General features: G+C 38.9%; 1 protein-coding gene across 7 annotated transcripts in view; it reads left to right on the top strand.

The window, feature by feature from the left end:
* The window catches only part of LTBP1 (latent transforming growth factor beta binding protein 1), a 444,991-nt gene that overhangs the window by 146,902 nt on the left and 276,916 nt on the right, over positions 1-21,173 (top strand). For all 7 annotated transcript variants that reach the window (XM_038006776.2, XM_038006775.2, XM_038006780.2 and 4 more), the window contains exon 4: positions 15,474-15,643. In XM_038006776.2, the coding sequence (XP_037862704.1) occupies positions 15,474-15,643 (170 nt within the window). The remainder of the gene's footprint in view (positions 1-15,473; positions 15,644-21,173) is intronic.

Below are 21,173 nucleotides of genomic sequence, written 5' to 3' on the forward strand. Positions count from 1 at the left end.
CATTTCAATGAAGTGGGACTTAGAACTTAGCATCTCCTGGGTCCTACATAAGTAATTTAATGTGAAACTTAAAGATGTAAAAAGAGATTTTAACAGGATAAATGGGTTCTGGCAATACAAGGTAGTGGATTAGTAATGTAAGTTAATGGTATGTAACTTTCAGTAAAGCTTTTAGAGTTTTTCGTGTTTGTAGACTATAATTTTTTAATTAATAGTTCTGCAAAACAATTTGTTTGGAATAAATTAATTTCGTGTCTCTTCTTCAATGACATAAGAAGGTTAAATGAGCCCGATCATGCCAAGCTATGAGAGAGTCACAATTTAGGGATTTCCATTTCAGTTTCCTTCTTCCCTTAAGACTTTTGTCTCTGATACTTTCTTTTTTTTAAATTTTAATTGTTTTGTTGTATCTAGGAGACCTAATGTAAGATATTGGAAGAAGCAGTTGTCTCTAGACTTGTTTCTGCCATTGTTGACATTTACTTAATTTTTTGATGTTGCATAAGTTATTAATTTCTTTGGCAATCAGTTTCCTCACCTGTAGAATGAGGAGATTGGACTAGGTGATTTCTTAAGTCCCTTTTAGCTGTCTGAACACTGCTTTTCATCAGTGAAGTTACAACTGCTTCCTTCAAGAAGTACTAGACCATTATCACATGAGTTACAGATAAGGTCTGGGGAATTACATAAAGTCATTTACTGTAATTGGCTTACAGTACTCTGTGAGTACCACATAATAATGCTATTTTATTATTCAGTGTGTTAGAGGTTACAGATTCCCCAGTTGCCAGAGATGTGGTGAATCCCCTTGGCCTTGGCAAACAGACTGTTTTCATGAGTTGCACTGCACATGGTTATAAACCCAGTGGCTTTCTGAGCTAATGTGCAAGGTAATGCCATCTTCCAAATGAAAAAATGTTGCATTTACCCATTCCTCTAATGATAACATATTTCTCCTCACTTTAAAAATAACTCCATTACCAAATGTAAATATGCATAATGAGGTGGAATTATTTCCAAATTTGTATGCTATATAGTTTTTCTAGTAAGTAAGCTGTTGCTGTGAAACCAAAAGCTAAGAACTTTACTGCCCCTTTTGTAGTCTTTAAAATTAACAAAGAATGGTTTTATTCTGTGCTTTTTTTAAAGCAAGAAAATATATATCAGTGTATAACAATAGTGATCTTGAATAAAGGAAATGTGTTTTTAGGATATAGATGGGGCAAATTTTTCTTATCAGACTAATGGCACTACAGATAAAAATTATAAACTCTGTACAAAATATAAAGTGAACTATTTGAAGGCATTTGAGAGCAATAAAAAGCAGACTGAAATTGGAGATGAGTTAACTAAAGAAATAAGGGACCCCCAAACATCTATATAAACTCTACTCAAATTTCTTGGCTGATCCTGGGGAGACTCCAACATTCCTAGTGAAAAACAACAGCTGGAAAGCTGAAAGAACTGAGCAGTTCCAGCTGCTGCACACTGTAGAGGAAAGATAATTTGGAGTTTGAATCTAGCCAAGTAACTTCCTGGGCAACAAAATAATCAACATTATTTAGAGTAGTTAGAGAGTCTCCACAACATAATATTCATGATATTCTATACCTAATAATCATGAGAAGAAAAGGAAATTTGACTCATAGTCAAGAGATAAAACAGTCAGTAGAAAACAACCCTAAGATGACTGAAGATGTTGGAATTAGTGCACAAGACTTTAAAAGCATATATATAAATATGCCCAAGGACTTAAAATATGATCTTACTGAAACAAAAGATGGGGGAATTTTTAGTAGAAAAACAGAAAACATCAAAAAACACATGGAAGTTTGAAAGGGTAAGTGGCCTTGAAGGTAGATCAGTATTAATTATTTAGAAAAGAAAGAGAAACATTATTAAAGAAAAATGAATAAAATCTCAGTGCTGTTGGAGTAATGTCATATAATTTAACATATATGTAATTGTAGTCTCAGAAGGCAAGAAGAGAGCAAATGTAATATGAAAAATGTTTAAAGAGATAGTATTAGACAGTCTTGCAGAGTAGGTGAAAAATATAAATTTAGAGATCAAAGAAGCTCAGTAAACCCCAGGCAAGATTAATGAAAAGGAAACCACATCTGGGCACTGCATAATAAAACAACTGAAAACCAAAGATAAAGGAAAATCTTGAGAGCAGCCAGAGTCATAAGACATATTACATAGACTGGAACAATAGTACAAATGATCACTTCTCATCAGGTACAAAGCAGGTCATAAAATGGTGGAATGACATTTTTAAAGTGCTAAGAAATAAACTGTCTATACTCAGAATTCTGTATCCAAAGAAAAATCCTCCAAAAATGAAGATGAAATAAGATATTTTCATAAAAATGAAAATGGAGATAATTTGTTGTAGCACATCTCTACAGCAAGACTTTCTGAAGGAATTTCTTTAGGCTTAAGGAGAAGGACACCAGATGGGAATTCAATATAATAGAGTGGTGTGGGGTTTATTACAAATATAGATGTAATATATGCAGAAATCTAAGAGTTTTGCAACAAATACTGTTGGGATCTCAAGAATTGTGAGTTCTGTCAACCGATTATCCTGACAAGAATGACAACAGGATCATTGGTGGCAATTTTATGGTGCTTTGTAGTTTTCAGAGTTTTTAAAGTGTATGTTAGTTCATTCTTAGAGTCATTCTCACAGGATTATTTGGGAGAATAATTTAGCAGATGATGTGAAAATCCAATTGTAAGAGAATGGAAAGAAATTGGTGATGATGGGTGTAGGTAGATCACATATGAGAGTGACAGAAAGTAGCTGAGCACCGTGGTGCATGATTTTAGTTCTAGCTACTCAGAAGGCTGAGGCAGGAGGATCACTTGAGGCCAGGAGTTCGAGGCCAACCTAGGCAATGTAGGGAGACCCTCATCTCTTTAAAACAAAGCTAAACTAAAAAAAAGAGAAAGTGATAGCAGGTGGCGGTGGTGGTGGTGGTTGTTTTCTGTCTGAGAAGTCCTGCTCTGGTAACTTGGTGACTCTGATAGGGTAGGAGTGGGGATGGAAGGGAGAGGAAGATACTGATAAACCCAATCCTAGGTGAAACAGTGGCTCTAGTCATTGTTTCTATAGAATCATATATGCCTACAGATTCTATAGAAGCATATTTGCCTCTAGATTCTGTAATCAAAACTTTCTTGAAGGAGTATTGATGTTAAAAATTACTGTGCTTAAATGTATCCACCATGGTCTCTAAACTTTTAAATTGCATATGCTTATCAGCAAAAATGTTTCAATATTACTTTATATATGCATCTTTTAAGGCCATATATTATTAATACTATAAAGCATCCTAAAAATAGTTCAAGTGGATGAAATAACATAACTACAGATAAAATAAAAGTTGATATGTAAAGTTCTAGTATTTTTCTTTTGTATCCCAGCATTGTAATTTGTACTCTTTGGGTATGGCGCCTAGTTTGAAGACCACTGCAGTGACAATCAAGTGGGATCATTGGAAGTATTTTGTTTCTGATCATCTGTTTATGCATGTACCTATGAAATACACATATCATTTTACACCATTGGAATACCATGTTTTTAAAAAACATCATAGACATCATTAAAATTCAATTTTATTTTGTTTTTTAGCTTTTCCCACTTTATAATGGTACCACTGTCCTTCACAAATAGCTAGTATTAATAATGTGGTGGATAACCTGTGTTTTTCTTCTGTCTGTATAATTATCTTTAACTTTTTTATTGCTTAATAAACAATAAGGATATAGTATACTAATGTTTCTACACCTTGATTTTCTCACTTAAAATACAGTATAGAAGTTCCTCCCTAACATTGACAGGATTGATTTTTAATGGTTATATAACACTCCATTTTGTAAATGTGCTGATTTGTTGAATGAGTCTTCTGTTAATGAACATTTAGTTTCTGTTAATTTTTCTCTTTGCTGTTATAAACAGTCATTCAATAACCATGTTAAATATGTATCCTTACATACTAGACTATTATTTCTTAAATAATGTGATTAGTAGGTCAATGAGTACATCAGTTTTTAATATAACTTTTTATAGATTGGTTTCCAAAGTCTGTTACAATTCCTGTTTCTATTAGGGATTCCAGAGTATACTTCTCCCCCACTTTATATCCCTATCAGCATAGTTCTTTTAAGAAAAATAGTTTGCTAATTAATTAGCAAGGTAAGTGCAAATGTAATCTCATTATGTTTGCCTTTTCCTCAGTAGTGGTGCGGGTGGGCATTGTTTCATATATCATGGTCATTTAGATTTATTTAGTAAATTGCTTATTCATGTCCTTTGTCCATTTTCCTTCCTATTGGATTTTGTTTTATTTGCATTGAGTCACCAATTTGTCTTGTTATCACTTTGTGGGAAACTTCTATATCTTATGCCTTAATTTTTCATGTGCATTGCAGATATTTTTCAAATGTATTATTTAACTATTAACTTTATGGTGTCTTTTTATATACAAATGACTTTTTTTCTGAGACAGAGTCTCACTCTGTTGCCCAGGCTGAGTGCAGTGGTGTGATCTCGGCTCACTGCAACTTCTGCCTCTTGAGTTCTAGTGATTCCCCTGCCTCAGCATCCCGAGCATCTTGGACTACAGGCATGTGCCACAACGCCCAGCTAATTTTGTATTTTATTTTATTATTATTATTTTTTTTAGTAGAGATGGGGTTTCACCATGTTGGTGAGGCTGATCTTGAACTCTTGACCTCAGGTGATCCACCCACCTTGGCCTCCCAAAGTGCTGAGATTATAGGTGTGAGCCACCGTGTCTGGCCGACAAATGAACTTTATTTTATAAAGTCAATACATTTTTTCTGAAAGTCAGACTTGAATTATTTGCTTAGAAATTCCAATGCAAAGTAGGGCAACTAGCCTCAGGGCAAGGCTCTCCTAGTATATATGGAAACCGTAGAGGCACTACCTTCACCATTTTCTCTGAACAGACCTACCAAGTTGGGGCTTAAATTGGGTACATACCCAACTGAAGTTTGACTGTGAGTCCTATTGTCCTAGTATAAGAAGATTTACTTGTTCAGATTTTGCAACTTCTCATATAATTTTGTACTCGTGCTCCAGACATATTGAAATAAGCCATATATTTTTTTTCTCCAGATATATTGGCTTGAGGGGAAAAAAACCCCTCCAACATTTTCAGCAGTGTTAGAGGATCTTGCAGGTCCTGTAGGGCAGTAGATATTTTGTTTCAGCTGGATCAAGCCCTAAAAGGGGATTGGAACAGATGTTTGAATTTGGTTAAATGCTTTCAATATTTATTACTTAGGTGACCTAGTTTAGCAGCAATTGTAATAGAAAAAAAACAAGGCCATTTGAGAAAAACAGAGTTTATTGCATTCACCTTAAAAATTGAAAGAATTTTCCCTTTTTATTTAATGTTATTTAGCTTGAATGTGGGAAAATAAAACCCTGAGAGATTCTCTTCCTAATTTGAACAGATATCTACATGTATATTACATTAAACAATTTTTCCCATATGAAATATTTTTTTGGTGTGACTGGAGAACAATTTTGGAGCTACAGTTCTTGATGTGCTGGTTGAACTCTGAAAGCTAGAGGACTATGGAGCTATCTCATAGAGTCCTATACTTCAAAAGTGAAGAGACTGAGACTTAGAGGAATTTGGTAACATTTGAGTTGGGGCTGTCAGAGATTCAGTAGCATGGGCTGATGGATGATTTGAGTTTCCCAGATCCTGTGTGGTACAGTTTATTCGTCCCCTGTGTTGAGCACCGTGTGCCACGTGGATGCCCTGTCCTGGAGAAGTGGGTGCTTGGGTCCTCCTACCCATTGGATTTTTCCTTGACTCTGTGGGTGCCTCTCATAGTGCTTTAGTGTCAGGAAGGTGCTGGCTAGTAACTTCTCTGACATCTTCCCACTACCTTTTCAATTCTTCTAGGCTTAAAGGTCACGAGGGGGAATATATAAAATTAGCATCCGAAACCAAAATCCATGACTGTCTCTTCTTGCTTCCATTAGGGTGCGAGGTGGAGAGTTGAATAAAACATGTAAATCAACCGCTACAGCAATGCAGTGGGAGAAGAATCTGGGGAGTGAGCGAAGTTAGGCAAGGAAGTCCTCCCAGGAAAGTGGATAAAGGTTATGTCTGACATCTGGCAAACTAGATGTTAATTCCTTACAATGCGGTAAGAGGAGCATCACTGGAGAGCATAACATGTTAACGGCTACAGAGGCCGACATCTCATGCTGTGGTTCATGGGAACAGCTAAGTGAAGAGTGCGAGAGTGCAGGAGGAGTAAAAATGAAGTTGATAACGTATGCTTCTGCTACTCCAGAATTGGCATCTCAAATGGTTGCCTAAAAGGGGATAAAGACATACTTGAAATTGGCTGAGATGAACAAGGCTTGACACTGTGTCATCCAGAAATATGAAGGATGGGGCAGGAGGGGCAAGAAACCCAGCTGCTTTTTCCCTCATTCACTGTGGTACCTGACATTTTTTTTTTTTTTAAAGGAATCTAGGGTATAATTGCCTTTTTTATATAGTTTTTAAAAAAGTTTTTGTAAAGTATATGTAACGTAAAACTTGCCATCTTAACCATTTTCACTGTGCAGTTCCTGGGAGTACATGCACCGTGCTGTGCAACCATCACTACTTTCTGTTTCCAGAACTTTTCATCCCCCCAGAAGAGAAACTCTACCTATTAAACAGTAATTCTCTCTCTCTCTCCCGCTAACCCCTGGTGATAACCTCTGCTCTGTTTTCTGTCTATAAATTTGCCTATTTTAGGGACCTCATAGAAGTGGAATCATACAGCATTTGTCCTTTTATATCTGTCTTATTTCACTTTACATGATGTTTTCAAGGTTCATCTGTGTTGTAGCATGTGTTAAGAGTTGCAGTTCTTTTTAGGATTAGATAATGTTCCATTGCATGGACAAACCACATTTTGTTTGTTCCTTTGTTCCAGGACATTTGGGTTGTAGATTCTGCCTTTTGGCTGTTATGAATAACACTGCAGTGAACAGTGGAAGATAAGTATGTTTGAGACCCTGCTTTCAGTGCTTAGGAGAAGAATTGCCAAATTATATGGTAATTCTGTGCTTAATAGCTTTTCGAAGAGCTGCAAAACTGATTTTTCACAGCAGTTGTAGCGCTAGGTTCCTTGACTCTTACAAACTCATTAGCTATTAAGAGTGTGAACAGCTGACCCTAAGACTGCTGAATGGGACTTTGCATATTCTGAGCTCATTGTTTACAAATAACTTCAAAAGAATTTTTTAAGTGAAGCTTATATTTAATGAAATTTTAAAAAGTAAGCTTTGCTTTTTTCTTAATTGTACACTTAGGCAGTCTTTCAGTAGAAATCTAATATTATCAGAGGGATGAAATTGTTTCTGTTTGGTCCTTATTGGAAGAAGAGTGAAAGAATCGAATATCAGATATTGTGCTAGGTATTTTCACCCATCATAAAAAAAATCACACTTCCTCATTGTTTTTGCATTAACTTTGTGACGCAATGTCATTACTCTTATATCACTATGAGGAAGTTGAGGTAATTCTTCCCTTCCTTCCCGTGATAAGTGGTAGAGCTCAGATTTGGTTCTTAGAATTCAGTTAAAAAATCTCGTGATTGGCATTTTCCCAATAGGCTAGGAACCTTAATGGTTAAACTGTTTATATTTTGAATTTTTTTTGGATTGTATTAGTTAGGTTTTCTCTGGCCTTTTTTAGTTTAGATAAACAAGAGATGGCTGCAATTTCTTTTTAATTTGGTTTTAGGTAAGCTGTCCTGAGTAACCAAATATAGCAGCTCATTTTTTGAGGAACTCAGGACTTTAGTTATTAACGGTATTTCTTTCAATGGTTGCTTGTTAAATAACTTAGTTCAAGGTTTTGATGATTTCGCTGTACTGTGCTTTTCAGAACTTTTGAATACAGTTACCTCATCTTTTGCAGATAGGATATCTGCTTTTTTAGCATGTAGCTTTCATAATTAAACATAGAAGAGAAGAGGATATGTCTTACATCCAGGCAACTTGAGTATGGGGCCACCTCTCTGGCCTAATGGGGCATCCAGAGGACACATTAAGAGGTTGTGCAGTTTCGATCTCCTCCTTCTCAAGGGTCGAAATTTCTGTGTGCCTGGCCCCATCATCTTTATAAACCTGTCTGCCATTGGCTCTTCACTCATATCTGTTATAATAGTTTGGTGATAATAGCCCATGTTAAGAGGACTTTTTTTTTTTTTTTTGAGACGGAGTTTCGCTCTGTTGCCCAGGCTGGAGTGCAGTGGCCGGATCTCAGCTCACTGCAAGCTCCGCCACCGGGTTTACACCATTCTCCTGCCTCAGCCTCCCGAGTAGCTGGGACTACAGGCGCCCGCCACCTCGCCCGGTTAGTTTTTTGTATTTTTTAGTAGAGACGGGGTTTCACGGTGTTAGCCAGGATGGTCTTGACCTCCTGACCTCGTGATCCGCCCGTCTTGGCCTCCTAAAGTGCTGGGATTGCAGGCTTGAGCCACCAACCCCCGCCAAGAGGACTATTTTTTAACCATGGAACTATTGACATCTTGGGCCAGATACTTTCTTTTGTTGGGGTGCGGGGCTGTCCTGTGCATTATAGGATATTTAGGGACATCCCTGGCTTTTCCCCACTAGATGCCAGTCTGCCATCTCCAAGTCTTGACACTTAAAACATGTCTCCAGACATTGCCAGGTGTCCCTTAGAAGCAAATACAGCTCCTGGTTAAGAACCACTGGTAAGGGAAGATTTGGAATTACCTGATGTGTTGATCATGTTTATTAATGACCATTACTAAAATTCCCTTATTTTCTGTATTTTTTTCCCCTCAAATATCTACCTTCTTTCATTTTATTTTCTCAATCCCTTTTGTCTCTTTCATCTCATTTAGTCTAAGATAATTTTTATTGGTCTTTCTCTTATATTTTCATTTCTCCCATTTTCATGACTTTGTGGTTTTTTGTTTCATTTTACTTTTACTGTGTTTTTCTGGCATACTCTGGTTTTCCCATATTCTTTACTAGCAATCTGTATATGTTGTTTGTATGCACTGTCTGTATATACTGTCTGTATGCACAGTCTGTATGCTGAATGCACAGTCTGTATGCTGTAGGCACTGTCTGTATGCACAATCTATAATGCTCTCTCTGTATGTACTGTCTGTATGTTGTATGCACTGTGTATGCACAGTCTGTGTGCTGTATTCACTGTCTCTATGCATAGTCTGTATGCTGTATGCACTGTCTGTATGCATAGTCTCTATATTTTATATAGTCTGTGTGCATAGTCTGTATGTTGTATGCACTGTCTGTATGCATAATCTGTATGCTGTATGCACTGTTTGTATGCACAGTCTTTATGCTGTATGCACTCTCTATATGCACAACATCTATGTTGTACACAGAATCTGTATGCATAGTTTGTAGACTGTATGCACTGTCTGTATGCACAGTCTCTGTGTTGTATATATAGTCTGTATGCCGTATGCATTGTCTGTATGCATAGTTTGTATGCTGTATGCACTGTCTGTATGCATAGTCTGTATGCTGTTTGCATTGTCTGTATGTGCTTCCCTTTAGTCTCTTCATCAGCAGCGTGTTACCTCCTAATTCTGTTTTGGTCTGATAGGTAATTCCATATGGATGGGGTCATGGACCATAAATCCTCATCTCCCTTTATGTGTGTGTGTGTGTTTGTATGTTACGCTGCCATGTAGCATCTTCCTAATGGTTTGCATATACTTTGCCATTCCCTATGGGCATATTGCCCTTGAGTACTCTCCAAGGGGAAGAGGGTTTCTGCATCAAATCATAACTGACACTTTAATTTACTTGAATGCCTATCCTGCTTTTGGAGTAGCATTCACCCGTCGTCCTCAACAACTTGCAGGCAGGCGGGGTACAGTTGATCACTTGAATTTTGTGGAAAAGAACTGACCCCGGCAGCCTGAAGTTGACCACTGCATCTTCCTCCTGCATCCCTGTTTCCTCTTCTGCTTTTTCTTACTCCTGATTATAAAACTAAGGACCCTCAACACAGGGAAACGGGTTAGATTGTGTTGGACTGGACTTCTGTGGGAAACTTTTTGTGGCCTATTGGGGGTTCCTTTCTGTGAGGTCCAAAGCCCTTTTCTTAACTGGAAAGGGCCTTGTGTTCTGCCAGATCCTCCCACCCTCTCCGCAGGTCAAATAATGGATTTAGTAGAAATATGGAAAAGTTTAGTCCGTCTGTGCGCCAAAACTTGCCACTAGGAAGGCAGCAGTGTAAACAGTATGTGACTAATTCTTTCTTTTAAAGAAAGCAGTTTTATGCGATTGTTTCCCTTTGCTTACAAAGATACAGAGGTTTCCGCAGATTCAAGTCTTCAGATGGTGAGCCAGACCCCAGCCTCTGGCCTGTTTCTCTTGTTCTTTCTTTTCTGTGTGTCACTAGTATCTCCCCATCACATAATATGCAGTCATATTTTGGCTCCTACCGTTCCTAACACCACACTGTTGATTTCTCTGGCCCTTGTTAGTTTAGATTAGTGACCTTCAACCAAACCCAGCGGCCTTTCCTGATTTCTTATTCCTTTGGTTTTCTGCAGCAATTTGCAGGTGATCCTCTCCCGCTTCCTCCTAGAAACTTTCTTCCACTTACCATTTTTGAACTGACTTGATTCTTGTTTTTCTCCTCTTCTGACTTTTTTGTCCTCCTATATTCTCTTTATGTCCCTACCATTAAGTGTGTGTCCTCCAGGACCGTGTGGCTCCCTGTTGTTTTTCCTGCAACATTTTTGCATTTGAAGATGTTGGCTTCTCCTAGAATGTCACTATCCTAAACTCAGAGGCTTTTCCTAACCTCTCCTGAGAGATCCACCCCACATTTCTGTGTCTAAACTGGCATAATCATTCTTGCCCTCTCATAGAGTGGCCCTTTCTTCTGACAGACGTGACTCGGCACACCTCATCGCACTTACTTTTCCCCTCGGCTTTGAACCAAAAATATCCCTCCAGTGGGCTTGAAACCTGCAAGTTGCTGGACTCCTTCCCTGGCTGTCCCCACCCCTTTGCTCATTTGATCCTCAAGTCCTATTAGTTCTTATAGTTATCTCCATATGGCCCCTTCTCCATTTATTCACTTTAGATGTTGTCTAAAATGTCTTGCTCTAGTAAATGAAGACTTAGCTTATTTACTTCACCCCCCCGTCCCCCAGCCTTCTTCCCAAAGTCATTATAGGCACACTGGGAAATACTGAGGGTTCACATCCAGACCATCACAAGAAAGTGAATATCCCAATAAAGTAAGTCACATGAATATTTTGGTTTCCAAGTATATGTAAAAGTTATGTTTACACTATACCTTGGTCCGTTAAGTATATAATAGCATTATGTCTAAAAAAAGTACATTGTTTAAAATTGAAATTAATTTTTAAATTAAAATTTAAAAATATCTTATTGCTCGAAAATGCTCGTGATCCTCTGAGCCTTCAAATCATATGTGATCTTTTTGCTGGTAGAAAGTCTTTTTTTTTTTTTTTTTTTTTTTTTGAGACAGAGTCTCACTCTGTTGCCCAGGCTGGAGTGCAGTGGCATGATCTGAGCATAATTCTCAAGAGCCCTAGGATTTTGGGAATGGTAAATGAGCACTGGCTTTAACTTAAAGTCATCAGCCACCAACTTAAAGTCAGCCTGTCCTTTGAAGCTTTGAAGTCAGGCATTGACTTCTCCTCCCTTGCTTGAGTTGGGGAAAACAATTGTCTTCATATATAGGCTTTCAATTGAGATAACACTGTTCAGCCCTACATCTCATTTTCACCCTTTACTTGGCTTAAGTATTCCTAACCTTTCTGTGGTCCCCTGCGATGACTGCTTCCTCTGTGTCTGTACTCTTTCACAGTGACTCCTGACCAGTGCCCTTGAACTACCGGGTTGTAACCTATTAGGGAACTCATGAAGTCATGAAATACGTGTAGTGACTCAAGATTATATGAAAAGAATAGCTTAGAAGAGAACATATCAGGGTGCCCTGCATATCGTAAGGGTAAACGCTGTTTTGTAAAATTTATTTTAGTTATGCCAAAACACAGACATATATGTAGATATGGATTGGCTCTCCTTGTAAAATGTACTTTTTACTGTGGGTTGAGGTGAAAGAAGTTAGAAAAATATTTTTTAAGGCCATGGCTTGCTCCACCCTATTACAACAGTCAGTGTTTCTTGGTGCATGTTGAATCTCTTACAGATTTGTTGAAATGTCTCTTGTGTGTTTATTAATGGATGATATGAAACATATTTATTAACCTGTGTAGAACAGGTCTGGATCCATCAGAAGGGATGCTGGAGCAGAGACCCTGAGTTCTCCAGCTCTGTCAAAGGTTAACTCTTTATTTATAGGATTGAGGAGATGTCTTAGGGGGCCCAGTGGATGGGTCAGGGAGATCCGTCAGTGGGAGGGGCACTTAGTGCATTGGGATAGTAGCGCTTCATCAGTACAGAGTATTTAAATATTTTAAACCACTAATGTGGCTGTACTATTGCATAATAGCTAGATATCAACCCTGGATTTATATCTTTTTAATTTCTTACCTGAAACTTTAAGGATATCTTTGGAGGAAGGGGAAATATATGTGTGCCCCTGCCAACCAGTTTGAACCAGAATCTCTGCAGTTTGTAATCTAATTTTCTCTTTTAAATTTAGTCCCCCATTTTAAAAAATTACGGTTACATTGCTATAACTAATTTGATGTTCACTGGTGATAGTAAAGCTTTTCTTTTTCTGAAGAAGAGGGAAGGGAGGAGGAAATCCCAATTTAAGTGGAGAGAGACTTTTTCCTAAAATACTCAGGGTAACAGAGAAGGAAAGGAAGAAGTAAAGAGAATATATATTTGTAAGACTGCAAGGTGGTCTGAAGTGGAAATAACTGTGAATAATGAAATTAGAGGAAAAAGTGGACACCAACCATGAAGGAGAAGGTGAAGAAGAGAGCGTAGGGTGGTGATTCCACATAATGCTTGTAGGATGAGTAATGGGACAGTTTCCTCTACTTGCCTCAGCAGGGGTCCTGTCCATGGCCTTGCTTCTGTCTCTGTGGGGCTGTGGGGCAGAGGGGCATTAGCCTGTGGGGTACCTGTGCACGCACCCCTGTCATGGGGGGAAGCAGGAGAAGGTAAGGGAGTGGGGGCAGCTGTGTGTAGCTCCATATTTGCAATGTGTTTGTAACTTGAGGAATATGTAGACAGTAGTGGCACTTAACTACTGATTTCCTTAAGTTAGTGATGGCTGAGGGCTGTTACTTAAGTTCTAGACCTAGTACAGCTTGGTTTTACCTTGTTTGTTTATGACCTTTCTGTTACATTCAGGGAAAAAGGGCCCGTCCACATGTATGCTTTCAGCTCATTTCTTGTCCTCTGCTTCCTTGCTTCAGAGGGGAGACAAGAGACAACCTCAAGTAGAAGGCGGACCCCATACTTTTACCTTTCTGGCTGTGGTTGGGGCACAAATTAGGTGCAGTAGCCCAAGGTCTCCTGGAAAGCTGGGTTTTCCTTTCCTGAATAGGAGCTAGCCTGTACATCTCTCAGTGGGTCAGAGGAGCATGGTGACAGGGTGGCAGCATGGCCAGAGGGCAAGTTACTTCTGAGATGCGGAGGATTCCTGTTTCCAAGAGGCTGATAGAAGAGACTTGTGGTTCTTATCAGTCACTACCAGATGTGTCCAGCTGTTTCACTTGCTGCTCTATCCCAACCAAACACACTTAATGTTCAAAACAACACTTACATCATCAAAACAAAAGTGTTCGCAATGTTAAACCTCAGGCTTTTAGTAATTTAGTCATTAGTCTGGTGACAAAGGGAGTGCCCTTGCATGGTACCGCATCTGGGAAAATCCAGGCCCAAAATAGATTTTCCAGGCTTTCCTGAAACGACAGGATTTTAAGGGGTAGATCCAGATTACTGACTAAGAGGGAAGCACCCTAATTCTAGCCTCTTCTGTTCCTTTATCTCATGGATGCCTTGTCCCATGGAATAGCTCATTCACCAGCTCCAATGAGAACGAATCCAATAGAGTGAGACTATTAAAGTTTCTTTTGCTGCTTTTGATATGAGACATTGTATGGTGGTGTTTTGGGTGGCTTGACAATTTGCCTTTTGCACTAACTGCCATGGCATCATTTCTTCCCCTTGTGCAGATAGTCAGTCCCTCCTTATGGTCAGTGTTTTGGGTCAGATTGCATTAGAGAGCATGTTCCTTTCTAAAGGCTCAGCTTGCTGCAAAAATGCACTGTCCTAACCATTTCAGTAGCAATTTTGCATATTCTGGAATTAGTTGTTATATCTTCTTTATATTTTTCATTCCTCTTCCTCAGGAAATAACTGAATCTGGGCAGAGGCTTATTTTAAAATATGAATTAGATGTGGTAGAGGAGAACTGTCACAGGAAACAAGGGTTGGACCAGGAGGATGAGCACATAGTAATCATGTTCAGAAGTTCCCAGAAGTCTTGACTCGTGCTATTAAAAAGATAATGAGAGTATAATTATAACACATTTAACTCAAATAGTATGATTTATATCATTATAAGACACAGCATAAAAAATTGTTTCCCTAAAGCGGCATCGTAATTTATATTTCAAAAGGGAATTAAAATTATTATTCTTTTAGTTTGCATTTGTTCAGATTTTTACAATCACTGTTTTTCTCAGCTCGGGGTCGCAGAGATTCTACAGTACAGATTAGGTAACTGAGGCTTAAAGAGATTAACCAGCTAACCTTTAGTGGTAGGCAGAGTTAGAAGGTCCCACTGGATCATACAGGCTTTAATTGTTTATGATTGATTTTGCTTAACTAATCAAGGTGGGGATTTCTTGCATAATTCCCTTCCTGTACTTTCTTCCCTATTTTCCCCCTTCCCATTTCCAGTGCTGCACTCTTATTAAATATATACCTGTCTGTGTAAACGTCTTTGTCTTTTTTTCCTTTTTAGAGATGGGGTCTTACCCCTGTTGTCCAGGCCGGAGTGCAGTGGTGCAGTCATAGTTCACTCCAGTCTCAAACTTCTGGGCTCAAGTGATCATCCCATCTCAACCTCCTGAGTAGCTAGGACCACAGTCACGCACCATCTTTTTCTTAAATATAAATGCCATGTTTTTGTGTGAAGGTTTATGGCAATTGTGCTCTGAATCCTCTGATAAAAGTTACCTGTGATGACCTATTTATCATTACACTTCTTAACTAGACAGGCAGGATCTTTTTCGTGAAGGACGCTTCTGAGGGTAAACCGTCATTTACCTTCTTGTATGTCATGAGTGGTCAGTGACAGTATTTGAAGGGAAAAAAAAGAGCCTTGCTTGGAATTGATGCTCCTTTCTACATTTAACTCATTTCTTATCCTTTCCTTATTAGCTGACTTTAAAAAGTCCATTATTTAATTCCTTCTCTTTGTTTTGTTTCTTCCCAGAGTGACTCCACTTTCCTCCCAGAGTGTGATGATTCACCATAGCCAGACCCAGGAATATGTGCTCAAGCCCAAGTACTTTCCAGCCCAGAAGGGGATTTCGGGAGAGCAGTCCACTGAAGGTTCTTTCCCTTTAAGATACGTGCAGGATCAAGTTGCGGCACCTTTTCAGCGTGAGTATGGTGTTATCAACCATTTTCCTAAGTTATGGTATCAGAGATTGGAAACGCTTTGTTCAGTGTAGACGGCTTTCATGTGTCACGGTAGACAAAATTCAAGAGTCACTAAAAATCCACATTGGTTCCTAAAACAACCAGACAGCAGAAATTTAGCATGGTTTCCTTCTTCTGAGGAAAAGCAGTTTTTCCTGGATTTTGGAAATGAATCTGAAGTGACCTGCCTGTCATTCTGTTTCTGCAAGATGGCTTCATGTCTAACATATTTGCTCTAATTTTGGGTCCAGTCATATGTCTGACGTGTTTACATTGATGAAATATTTTCTTTAGTAAGCTAGCCAGGACTCGTGCCTTGTGAAACGTCTGAAATGTCCTGCATAGCTCTCTGAGGTTCTCCTACAGTGGATATTTTTACATTATAAAGCTCACCTAGTTTTTAGTGTATCAAGCAGCTGGCGTGGCAGATTTCTCTGAATTTGTAAAGCACTATTGTATCAGTGGCCAGCTTGGTTAATATCTCGCTATGTGGGAAGCTCAAGGACAAGGCCTGGCTCAGAGGGTGGGGAATGTGATGATTTGTGGTTTAGGTATTACAGAGCGTCTGCTGGCAGCATCTGGAGAAAACGTTCTGGAGTGAGGCGCAGCCCATCCAAAGGCGAGAGCTAGACACATACTCTCGTTCCAGCGGCTTCCTGCCCTGTCACATGTTGACTGATTGCCTGCACCATAGGTAGTGAAAGAGAATGCCAGTTGTGAGGTGGAAAAGGACCATCTTTCACCACTGGGAACAGTATGAAGAGTTGAGATACAGTTTTTACTACTGTTTGGCACTTGTGAAGTCCATATGCGTTGTGGCTTTGGTTCCCTACACCCACTCCACCTCCCTGTTTCTGTACTGAATCTAAAGTGATTGACTCTTCCCTCAGAATTGGTCATTTAACAGAAAGAGTATCTAACAGCAGGTTTGTACATCCACTTTTTGTCTTTTGAGAAAGTCCTGCTCAGTGACCAGTGGCTACTCCCATCTCAGCCTCCTAAGTAGCTAGGACTACAGTCACGCACCATCTTTTTCTTAAATATAAATTTTTGTGTGAAGGCTTATGGCAGTTGTGCTCTGAATCCTCTGATAAAAGTTACCTGTGATGACCTATTTATCATTACGCTTCTTAACTAGACAGGCAGGATCTTTTTCGTGAAGGACGCTTCTGAGGGTAAGCTGTCATTTATCTCCTTAAATAAATAAATTAAAATTCATTTAAATAAATTAATTAAGTAAAAGATGTACTTCTTATTTCCTTGGGGTTTTATATAGATGACAATTTTTTAAAAACAGCTCCCAAATCAGAGTGTGATGGGAGGAGAGGTGTGTTTTTTTTTTTTTTTTTTTTTTTTTTTTGAGGCGGAGTCTTGCTCTGTCGCCCAGGCTGGAGTGCAGTGGCGTGATCTTGGCTCACTGCAAGCTCCGCCTTCCGGGTTCACGCTATTCTTCTGCCTCAGCCTCCCAAGTAGCTGGGACTACAGGCGCCCGCCACCATGCCCGGCTAATATTTTGTATTTTTAGTAGAGATGGGGTTTCATGGTGTTAGCCAGGATGGTCTCGATCTCCTGACCTTGTGATCTGCTCGCCTTGGCCTCCCAAAGTGCTGGGATTACAGGCGTGAGCCACCGCACCTATCCGGGAAGAGAGTTTTTAAAGTTTATGATCATACTGATAAAAGAAGAGAATTCTGAATTATCTGGAGGTATCAGGAAAAGATGGTTAGAGAACACTGGCATTAAGACTAGAGACTAGACTGTGGTTTTGATTTGTTTTCTATAATTTGTTATTGGAATGAAAATTCCCACTCTGTGTGTATTCCCACACTCATGTGTATATATGTATTTCAAACTCTCAAATCTTGGTTGAACTGTGTTCTGAAAGATGAAATTATATTTTAGAAGACTGTGAAGATAAGTTTCTTATCTGTTCTGTCCATAACTTTCCCACTCATCCTGTTTAAATATATTTTCTACACAGTAGGGAGCTAGTAAAAGAATGTGGACTAATATGTATTATCACAGTGATAGTGTTCTCTGCTCAAACCCCCTAAAAGATGGCTGTTGTTCAAAAAGCTCAGGAATTAACTGAAAGAGTTAAACATGTAGGAAAGGCCAGAAGGGAGATGTGGCTATTTTTGCTGAGGCCAGAGCTCTACCGAGAGCTGGAGGGCTAGTTGGAAAGTTTTTAAAAGAGGTAATTTGGCAGGACCATGAAGGATACTGAAATAGCAAAATGGAGTAAGAACCACAAAAGATGATTAAAACTGGAAAGGAGGTACAAGTAGTAGGAAGGACCTAAACATACTCTGTCTCTGCATACTCCCATTCTGTGGTGGGTAAAAGAGGAGGCTCCAAGGAAGCCTTACATGGAACAGAAAGGAAGGAAAAGTTCGTCAGAGAAGTCTGAGGAAAAGCAGCTTTTAGCATCTTCATTTTCATATTTACAGAAGGGATCAAATGCAAACAGATTAATTTCTTATTGTGCTGAAAGATTTGAAGGTCAAACAGAAACTGATAGTTGTGATTCTTTAGAAAAAGAGAAGATGCTAAGATCATTTGAGCATGATGTATCTTGGAGTGAAATTGAAGGAGTGAGGTATGTCATAGTAGTCCACTGCCATTACTTTTGAGAAGCTACTAGAACTAGAGAAGACATTTAGGTTGGCAACAACAAGTGTTATCTTCTCCCTTTAAAAGTGATTGAAAAGGGGGTCTACAGTAATTACCAGTTGGTATATTTAATACTGATATATTACAAGAGCAATAATAATAATGCATACCTTGAGCTCTAAGCACTGTGCAACTTTTAGCTCATAATAGGAGGAGGCAGTAGTCTACAAGCCCAAGGGAATAAGGATTTGCTCTCGACACTTGGTAAGAGAAAAAGAACAATTGTTTTGAATAAACAGGAAAGAGATGAGGATGGAGGCGATGGATTAAGTAAAGTAAAATACAGTAATGTGTCAAGCGTAGCACTCTCCAGATAAAACATTATAGATAGAAACTAACCAAGTTGCTAGTGAGGTGCTTTCTTTTGGGAGGGATGACTATTTTATGGATTTTGCCATAGTTTTGGTAACACAATTCACCATCCCTGTCCAATGTGTACACACTGCTTTTCCTAATTTGATTCTGTATATTTACCAGTCTTCTTAGTCACTTTCTAGGTAACTTGATATCCTGTGCTGAGTGTTCTCTGGTCATTGGTAAAGGATATCTTTTTTTTTCCCAGCGTCTTTTCAGAGTTCATCCGTGTTATAGCATATATCAGTATCTTATTCCTTTTTACAGCTGAGTAATACTCCCACATTGTATAGAGATACATATCTCAGTTTGTTTATCCATTCATCAGTTGATGGACATTTCGGGTTGTTCCCACTCTCTTGGCTATTATGAATAATGGAGTGCAGTGGCACAATCTCAGCTCACCACAACCTCTGCCTCCCAGGCTCAAGCGATTCTCCTGCCTGATCCTCCCGAGTAGCTGGGATTACAGGTGTGCGTCACTACTGCCCAGCTAGTTTTTGTATTTTTGGTAGAGACAGGGTTTCACCATGTTGGCCTGGCTGGTCTCGAACTCCTGACCTCAAGTGATCCGCCCACCTCGGCCTCCCAAGGTGTTGGGATTACAGGCGTGAGCCACCATGCCCAGCCGGTAAGGGATATTTCTAGTGATAAATTAATAACTTTTAGTGTTCTGCTTTATTTGTTGGCCTTAAAATAATTTAATTTGCATCAGTATCATCTAGAGCAGGGATTGGCAAACTTTTAGGGGGTACTTTAGACTTTGTGAGACAATAGGCAAATTGAGGATCTTAGGTAGATATTTATATAGCTATTTAATGTATCTATTAAACATGTAAATATCATTCTTACCTCTCAGGTTGTAGGAGATCAGGTGGCTGGATTTGGCTCATGGGTATAGTTTGCCAGTTCTTGATCTAGAGACTCACAGTCTTTCATTCCACTGAAAACATCTAGATATTGGACCTGATTGATTGATGCCTGGAACATGACAAAAGCTGCCCAAGAGGCCGTGCCTCTAGCAGCTGTCCTTCATTCTCAGTGTCCCCACCAACCCACCCTCCAGAGCATGACAATTCTCAGATATGTTTCCACTTAGTTTGAAGGCACCCAGAAAAGCATGAACTACCAGGAAACCGCTTGTGTTAGATAAGTCTAGTTTCTTTTAATTTTAGAATGACAGGCCACACAGCAATTGGGAAAGGAATGGGATGTTACTCCTGGTTGCTTATAGAAAACTTTTTGGTATTGGTAGAAATATTTTTATGGGATGAACCAGTACCAGCCATATCACAACACAGTATCACATTAAGATACTGCATGAGTTTCTCAAAAAAGTTAAATATAGAGTTATATAACCCAGCAATTCCACACCTAGCTATATATCCAAAAGAACTGAAAACCTGTTCGCACAAAAACTTGCACATGAATGTTCATAGCAACATTACTTGTAATAGCCAAGAGAGTGGGAACAACCCCAAATGTCCATCAGCTGATGAATGGATAAACAATCTGAGCTATATATCTCTATACAGTGTAGGAGTATTACTCAACCATAAAAAGGAATAAGATATTGATAGATGCTACAACATGGATGAACTTTGAAAACAAGCTGAGTGAAAGAATCCAGACTACATGCTATATGAGTCCATTTCTATAAGACGTCCAGAGTAGGCAAATCCACAGACACAGAGAGAAGATTAGCGGTTGCCAGGGACAGGGGAGAGTGGGAATAGGGAATAGTTATTCATAGGTAAGAGGTTTCTTTTGGGGTGGTGAAAATGTTCTGGAATTAGGTTGTCATGCTGGTTGTACAACCTGAAAATACTAAAAAAAAAAGCAACAACAAACTTAATTATACACTTAAGGGTGAATTCTGTGGCATGTGAATCACATCTCAATTTAAAATAACAAATATTTATGAAAAATTATTGCCAAGTAGGTAGTTATGAGACTCAGTTTCAGCTCCAAGGAAATGAGCTCATAAGCTCTCAGAAGTCTTAAGGGTGGTATGGGGTAGGGGTGGGGTCTGCTTTATACAGTGTTTTCATTGGTGACTTGTAGGAAAGAATTCAGTATGTAAACCAAATTATATTGTGTTTAGTATAGTGTATATATATATATTTTAACCCAGAGGAAGAAAATGGAAATGACATAACATTTGGAAGGCCATCTTATAAAAATGGTCAGTCAAGATTAGAATAGCACATGTTCAGGAGCAAACCCAAGTAACTCACACAAAATGAGATTAGTTTGACGCAACCTGCTAGAAAAAGTCCTTGAGGGTATAGTAAGTGTCTACATCATACTGTGGTCTGTTGTAGTAAAAATGATATGGAATGTTTTATGATATTAAAGCCAGCAAATAATATTTTAAGTACAGTCTATGGTGGAAGGACGTATTTATCATCATGGTTATAAGACACCGAAGGACTTACTAAGATAGATTGTAGAGCTACTTATA

Source organism: Chlorocebus sabaeus, chromosome 14 (genome assembly GCF_047675955.1).
Source record: "Chlorocebus sabaeus isolate Y175 chromosome 14, mChlSab1.0.hap1, whole genome shotgun sequence".
Classification (NCBI taxonomy): Eukaryota; Metazoa; Chordata; class Mammalia; order Primates; family Cercopithecidae; genus Chlorocebus; species Chlorocebus sabaeus.